Source organism: Neofelis nebulosa, chromosome 10 (genome assembly GCF_028018385.1).
Source record: "Neofelis nebulosa isolate mNeoNeb1 chromosome 10, mNeoNeb1.pri, whole genome shotgun sequence".
Classification (NCBI taxonomy): Eukaryota; Metazoa; Chordata; class Mammalia; order Carnivora; family Felidae; genus Neofelis; species Neofelis nebulosa.
In genome coordinates this window covers 67,052,532-67,060,486 of record NC_080791.1, presented here as the reverse complement: position 1 = coordinate 67,060,486, position 7,955 = coordinate 67,052,532, and the positions used below count along the sequence as shown (strand labels likewise).

General features: G+C 43.5%; 1 protein-coding gene across 8 annotated transcripts in view; it reads right to left on the bottom strand.

The window, feature by feature from the left end:
- Nucleotides 1-40: 40 nt before the first annotated feature.
- AMPD3 (adenosine monophosphate deaminase 3) overlaps nucleotides 41-7,955 on the bottom strand; it is a 48,362-nt gene continuing 40,447 nt past the window's right edge. For all 8 annotated transcript variants that reach the window (XM_058688227.1, XM_058688231.1, XM_058688228.1 and 5 more), the window contains 4 exons: nucleotides 7,152-7,272; nucleotides 5,807-5,980; nucleotides 3,914-4,024; nucleotides 41-2,878 (listed from right to left, as the gene is read on the bottom strand). In XM_058688227.1, coding sequence (XP_058544210.1) covers nucleotides 2,702-2,878; nucleotides 3,914-4,024; nucleotides 5,807-5,980; nucleotides 7,152-7,272 — 583 coding nt within the window. In that variant the 3' untranslated portion in view covers nucleotides 41-2,701. The remainder of the gene's footprint in view (nucleotides 2,879-3,913; nucleotides 4,025-5,806; nucleotides 5,981-7,151; nucleotides 7,273-7,955) is intronic.

The window sequence follows — 7,955 nt, the reverse complement described above, 5'->3', positions numbered from 1 at the left end:
AGGACTCAGAAACAAGTAAAGAGAAAGCCAGAGAGATGTGCTTTCAACTCTGCTTTAATTCAAGATAAAAGGAAGTAAAGGCCCAGGACTCACCTTGGTACATACCAACCCAGGAGCTGTGATTGGTTTTCATGTGGCAAAGAGCAATGTTATTGATCATCTCAACAATGCAGTTTGGAGTGACACATACATGAACTTGAGGCTTTTATAGCAAGGGATAACCTGCTTCGAAATTTGTTCTTTTACAAACATGGGCTAGTATACAATAGCCTTTGATTCCACCTGTGAACACAAAAGAAAGTAGGGATTCATCCCCCACCCACCCCACACCCCTGCAAAAGGCCAAAGCCAATTAGGTACAGTGATGAGATAAAAGAGCAAAGCGCTACCGAAAAAGGTGTCTGAAAAGTTTGCAGGACAGGTAAAATCGAATACATGGTGGCTGAACAGATTAAAGTAATATCCAGGGAAAGGGAACACGTGTGGTTTTACTCAGGAACTGTAACAGGCCAGAAATTAGAGAAAAAAGATAGCAAAGGTCCACCTTCTGGGTCTAGTGAGCTTCAGTTTAAAATTTTTGAGTATTCATTGTAAACGTCATCTATGTCTGAGTCTTAGTAAAAGATAAATTGGTAGTTGTTACTTATAACTTTTCATGATGCCCAGTCTTTTTTAAAAATTGTTTTTATTTCAGTATAGTTGACACACAAGGCTACATTAGTTTTGGGTGTACAACATCGTGATTCAACTTCTCTGTATATTATGCTATGCTCACCACACGTGTAGCTACCATCTGTTACCGTACAGTGCTATTATGATATCATTGACTTATTTCCGATGCTGTGCATTTTATTCCTGTGACTTATTCCATAACTGGAAGCTTGTGTCTACCACTCCCCTTCCTGTGTTACCCATGCTCCCACCCCATTCCCTCTGGCAACCATCAGTTCTCTATTTATAGGTCTGATTCTGCTTTTTGTTTCTTCATTTGTTTTGCTTTAAATAGTATTAACCTGAAATAGTTTTAAATTATTGAGACATTTATTTAATAATTAAAAACAAATACTTGGTACAGATAAAATGACAATTAAAAACTGTACAATAATTGCTGAGTTAGGACAAATGTATACAAATGGGGCCTTTTCAAAAATAATGAATGTGTAAGATAAATACTGGGTTTTCAGTTAGTTTCATCATTAGCTGGAAGATAGCATACATGTCTGCCTAATAAAAAGACTACATTTATTGTTCCATATGCTGAGTTAATCGGTAGAGGGGATAAGCATTATAAAGTCACAGGACAAGACCGTCTAAAGTCAAATAAGCATCTTCACAGGCAAAAATAGAGTTCTTCTAAGTCTATAATAATTTAGAAAGGCTTGTCATAATCTGCATTTGCCCACAGAAATAGAAAGGTCCTTGAGCAGCTTGTTGCATACTTGGAGCACATATCCTTAAAAAAATTGCCAAAAGAGAAATTCATTCAGTTATTCAATGTACATTTATTGAGCACCTACTATGTACCAGGCACTAGTAACACAGATGAAGAGTACATTGGTAAAGCTTAAATTCAGTTTGGTCTTAAAAATAATTTCTACCTGGCCCCTGGGACCACTTATATCTTCTAAAGAAGTCTGCATGTTAGGTAAGGGAGAAATTTCACCTTAAAAAAATGCACAGGTTACACTGGTAAAATTTAACATCTGTGAGGCCTAATGAAACAGTGGGGAAAAGGACTGGATTAGGAGGAGTAGGGAAAGTAGTTCTGGTCCTATTACTTATTAGCTGTGTGACCTTAAGCAAATTTCACCTCTCTGGCCCTAACTTTTCATAAGTAAAATGGTAATTGGGCTATAGTCAAAATATTAGAACCAAAAGGAACAGGGATCATCTAATCCTATGTTTTCCAAAGTCCGTAGTTCAAATGAAAATATGTAGAAGCCCCAGTGTAAAAGTGATGAAAGAGTTGCTTTGAAGAAAGTGGCATCCAGAACCTCACTCCCCCTGCCCTCCCCCTCCTCCTGAAGTGGTCCAGGCAGGATGGGGGGCATTCACAGAACATTTGAGAACTACTCATCTAGTCCAAACCCGTACTTTTCAGATGAGAAAACCAAGACACAGAACAGAAGCAATTGGTTCAATGTGCGTATGTGGCTTCCTAAATAGGAGGGCTAAGTAAAACATTTTAAGAAATTCATAAAAAATGCAAATTGTCAAGAAGGAAATTTTCTATTTTAATTCTCTCAAAGTAGTTCCTTTATGAAAGGGAGCTTTGAAATTGATTTTGTTTAAGGCAGCCAGCCAGAGGCTGAAATGAACAACTACCAACTAGCCTGCAGGGTCTATAGAGGATTTTGGCAGAAAACCACACAGACCTCATGTCAGTAGGCACTGGACCTTGCAAGATCCTGGCCCCAACAATGCAAGCACTAGCTGTTTCAAGAGACATATTTGGAAAATTAGGAATGAGTACAGACAAGTGTCCAGCTCCCAGATCCCCAAGGAGGAGTCACCATCTACTACTCAGAAATACTAACAGAAGTGGGCATGTTAGATCTTAAAGTGAACAGTACAACCGAAATCACTAGTCAGAGGCATCCTCTACATGGAGGACGGTCCTAGTTTGGTATCTTGACCACTGTTAATCGCAGCAAACTTGAAATTAAACCAGAAAGTTAAAATGCATTGTCCACTGCTGGACCTATTTGGTCAGAGCTGTGATCTCTTCTGATTTCATGGCATCAGACAGGAAGCTGAGCTCATTGCATAAGGTCTCGTATCGGAACGCCATCCGAATCTGAGCAACATTTGTCTTTCGGATATCATTTCCTTCAGGTCCTTCTTTATAATAATTTTGTCCCAGAAACTTTTGCTTCTCCTGTGGAACCAGAGAAGTACAAATGAAACCATATACCTTAGGTTTATTTTCTATATCCCCACGGCAGCTTTGACATTAGCCACGCCAAATCAAACCAGTCCCCTGAAGCTGGTCCTTCACCAGGACATCGTTCCCCACAGGGTTCTTAAAAATTCCTGCTGGCCCATGTGCTCGAGCATGTCACCCTGATGCCCACACTCATTCCCTTCATTTCTGACTATGCTTTCCTTAACCACAAGAAAAAGATAAGACCTCCAGGAGCTGCTGGCAATGAAGAAGGCAAGATGAAGGCAAGAAGACTCTCAGTCCCTCCTGAGAGCTGACAGGGACAGTCTTAGGAAGCGGGTCTGCACAATAGAATCATGAACGTTTAGCTCTTCTCTGCATCAGCATCCAATAAGAGCAGCACCGACGCGGCTTCTTACTGTACCAGTGACACCACCCCAAGGAGGTACCCAGGAGCCTAAGACACCACGTAGAGAAATGGTTCTCAACCCTGGCTCCACATCAGAATCACCTAGGGAACTATAAAAAAAATTACCGATGTCCAGGTCCCATCCCTACAATGTTTTACTCAGTGTAGGTACTATTCACTATCGAAAAAATACCGAGTGCCTACTATGTGCCAGGGACTATTCTATGCCCTAGGGGTATAATGCTGAACAAAACCATCTAATGGAACTTACATTCTGGAAGGAAAGACGGGAAAACACATAACTACATATTACAATGTCAGTAGTAATAAATGTTATGAAGAAAAACAGATTAAAGGGCTGGAGAATGATGGCAAGTGTGTGGCTGTGGTAGAATGGTGATCAGGGAGGGTCTCTCGGAGGAGGTCATGTTTGAGGTGTGAAAGGGTGAAAGAGCAGCCTTGAAAATTCAGGGGTCTCCCCTAGAGAGTTTCAGCATTCACCCTGCTTGTCATCCTCACGGATCTCAGAGCCTAGAAAGTGCCTAACATGCAGCAGGCACCCATTGTATGTGTGTTGAAGGGACAAGAGGGACAGAAGGCAGTGCCATCACACACCATACCTGATGGGAGAGGCCACTCTGCAGCACGCTGTTCCTGGCGATTTCACACAGGTCACACGTGCTCAGCTTCCACACTTGAGCGGCAATTGCATATTCTTCCATAAGTGCTTCCTAGATCCGCCCCCCCAAAAAGCAAATATATGAGATGGTAGGATATCCATTTCAATCCTTCACATATTCCCAAAGCTAGAAACATCAGACAGACATTGCAGATCTAATTTTTCTTTAATGTCTGTCACCTGGAAAACCAAACAACATTCCCACCCCCTTAAATTATGAACTCGTAAGATCATCTTTGGTGAATTCTCAGGTTCCCAAAGAGATATGTCAAAGAACCCCTACACGTTGATTTGTTGGCCAGCACATGTTTGAAGCCCTGTGAAGTCATGCGGATGCCAGCCTCTGTTCCACTGCGACAATCACCCTGGGCGTGTACATGTTTAGTACTTGCTCTGTAGCTTTTCTTTTTATTTAACATCACTTTCTTAAGATTGCCCCAAAATAAAAGTGAATCTGAATAAAGTATTAAGAGCAAAGCTGGAACGTTAAATAAGAATGAGAAATTACCAAGTAGTGAGACAGTAATCCCTAAAGGATTTGGGTTTGAGCTGTGCTTTCTGCCTTACCTCCTAGGATGTGAAATGTCTACCATCGATCATAAGCTCTCCCATTACTGCTCGGACACCCCCACTGCCTCTGTAACCTAGAGCAGCAGTTCTCAAAATGTGATCCAAGGTCCGGAAGGCCTTTTGAAAGGTCATCCCTCTTCCAACTATGTACCTTTGTGAGGCAAGATTTTCTTCATATACTTTTTTTTTTTTTTTTTTTTTTTTTTCTTCATATACTTTGATAAAAAACAAGGCATCACAACCGATTGCTTTTGGACAATATGACTAGTTTCCATAAAAATTGCTATTTATGTTAACATTTGGTAGGTTTGTTAATGTTACTTTTTAAGTTTATGTATTTATTTTGGGAGATGGAGAATGAGCAGGGGAGGGGCAGAGAGAGAGAGAGAGAGAGAGAGAGAGAGAGAATCCCAAGCAGGCTCCACACTGTCTGTGCAGAGCCCAATGCAGGGCTCAATCCCACGAATGGTGAGACCATGGTCTGAGCTGAAATCAAGAGTTAGATGCTTAACCAACTGAGCCACCCCCAGACACACACAACCTTGTTAATGTTAGTTTTAAATGAATTAATATTTTTCAATTTCAAATTAGTTTCTAACACACTTAAATATCACTAGATATAGCTTATGTAATCAACAGCTTTCCGAGGGCCTTTAATTCTTAAAGCTTATAAAGGGGTCCTGAGACCAAAAGCTTGGAGAGCCTGTCCTAGACGACTCGGGCACTTCTGTTTTTACTAATCAATGGCTGGTCCCCATGCATGATATTGCCTTTCCCTTCCTCTTTCCTGGCCCTACAGATCCAGAGTAGAATAATAATAATTAATAATAATAATAATAATAATAGTATTAAAATGTTAACTAACATTTTGAATACATGCTATATTCAGATACTCTGTTAGACTCTGGTTCATTATCTTAATGGATCCTCACAATAAAGCAGAGGTAGACATAGAGACAATTTCATTCCTATTTTACAGATGAAGAGGAATAAGATAGAGATCAAGTAACTTTACCAACATCATGGAGATAGTAAATGCCAAAGAAAGGGAAAATGGAGAAGGCAAAAAAATAAAATTGTGCCTTCATGGGTTCAAGGACTCCAAAGACAGGGCTCCTGGAAGAAACACTTTTTGCTCCCCAGGAGCTTATCTCTTGCCTTCACTGGGCACCAACCCCACCCCAAAAGCAGAACTGAGTGTGTGCTCCAGTGTGTGCAGTTGGGAGGGCAGACCAGGGCTGGCTGGGGCACCTAACATCCTCACCTTTGTATAGTGGAACTGCATGGGGTCGTCAGTGGAGAGAGAAACATGGAGTCCCTTGTGCAGGAATTCCCTCAGAGGGTTTTTGGAATATTCAAGGAACAGACTGTTGTTGCTAAGAGGAGACATGGCAATGGGGATCTGAGCAAGGTAGTAGAGATACTGCAACACCGGACTCTGCAAAAGAACCACCAAACTCAGGTGACAAGCGCCAGAGAAGGGAGGGAAGGAGCATTCATCAGTGGAAACCAGGTCCGGCTAGGGTCTGTGTAACAGAACTCCCTGAAGCCAACAGACCCAGATCCCCACCTCCCCTTCCCCACCTCTATGTTCATCTGATACATCACATGCCCCTCTCCTCCTGGGCTGCCCTCCACCTACTGTTGGGAGCTCGCCTTCTTGGCTCCAGACAAGGCACAGCTCAGGGCAAGAAGGCAGCTGCAAGGCTCCAAACTGACCCCAGGCTACATACTCTGCTCCCCTCCCCCAGGTACTGCCCCCAGTGGGTCAGCCCAGGAGATGCTGGGCTTTTGTTATGTTGCTTTGACCACAAACACCCAGGATGAGTCTGTAAACACTCTGGCTCCTCGGAGATGGGAAGGGGCAGACCTGACTGGGCTAGAGTGGTTTTCTGATGTAACACCCTCCGCCCACGGAATTGTGACACACAATTAGACCTCCCCAGGACACAAGAGGCACCAGAGGAGCTTGAGCAAACATCTTTCTTATGGAAGTGATCCAAAATATGGAGAAGACCAAATGGGCAGAGTTCGTGGTTGTATTATTTACACAAGCAAAAATTTGATAGACTCTGTCGAATAATCAGAGACTAGCTGAATCAATTATAGACCATCCAAGTGGTGGGCCATCCTTCCAACAGCCTTTAGGATGAGGAGCATAAATGTTGCAGCACAGAAAAATGCTTGTTATATAAAGTTAAAGGACAAAGTAGAACCAAAACAAAACAAAATCTGTGCTCATAATGAGCACATTCGAAATCTGCTCTGGTAAAAAAAGAAAAAAGATGAGAATTAGAAATCCCAAAAAGCTAATAATGGCTATTTCTTTTAAAGTAATTGCAATAATGTTTGTTTTTTCCATTTCTCCATCTTTTGGAAGATCCAAATTGCAATATGTTTGATTATATTCTTTTCATAATTAAATATGATAAATATGAAACCAAGATGACTACAGACAGCCCAACCCAGAAAAAGGTGCCAGCCTTTTAACGTCACTGGCCAGAGCCTCCCAGAGGGCAGACAGGAGCCCAAGCGATCCTACTCCTCCCCAGGGGAGCCCATGGCAGGACCATCATTGCAGGGCAGGTTTCCGTGAGTGGTCTGGTTACCTTCTTGAGGAGTAGCCCATGGGAAATGTTGTCAGCAGTCAGGAACGCAGACACCAGGTGGGTGATGGAGCCAGACTCTCCACAGTGAGGCCGGAACAAGAAAGTGCTCAGGCCTCGTTCCCTGCAGAAGTGAGGCTCTTAGTCAGTAAGGACCCCTGGTCCACTGTACGTAGGGCCGCACAGGCCTGGGGCATGTACTCCTAGCTCAGGACCTACTCCAGGGAAGACAGTCACCCGTGGGAGAGTCAACACAGCTGACACAGGGCACTCTGGAAACTACCACCCCACCCTCCAAAATACAGAGAGCCAGGTCCAGTGATCTTCAGAACCAAAAGATGCCATCTCTGGGGAACAGAAAGGGGACCTAGTGGTAGAAAGAGAACTTGCTGTGTCCCCGTCCACTACTGACCTTCCCCTCTTTACCAGGTCTTATAGCCTAGATTCACAGACCTTCAGGGCAGCAAAGGCCATGTGAAACCATGGAGTCCAACCACTTTGTCATAAAAATGGGCAAACCCAGAGGGCGGAGTCAGGCATTCAAAACCCCTGGGCAGGTCAGCTAGAGCTAGAACTTAAGCCCCTCCCTCCAGCAGCTCAGCCTGGACTGCCCCACCCCAACACCAGGCCATCTCCTCTCAATCATGGTCCATCCGAAACCTCCACAGGCTGCACTGGCTTAGGCTGAGCTAGAGAGGCCCCATGGCCCAGCAGGGGCAGGAGGGAGGCTAGACTTGCAAGGGGGTGGGGATGAACAGCTCAGTGTCTGCTGCTCTGGGCACCCAACTCCCGCCTTACGTGCCCTGG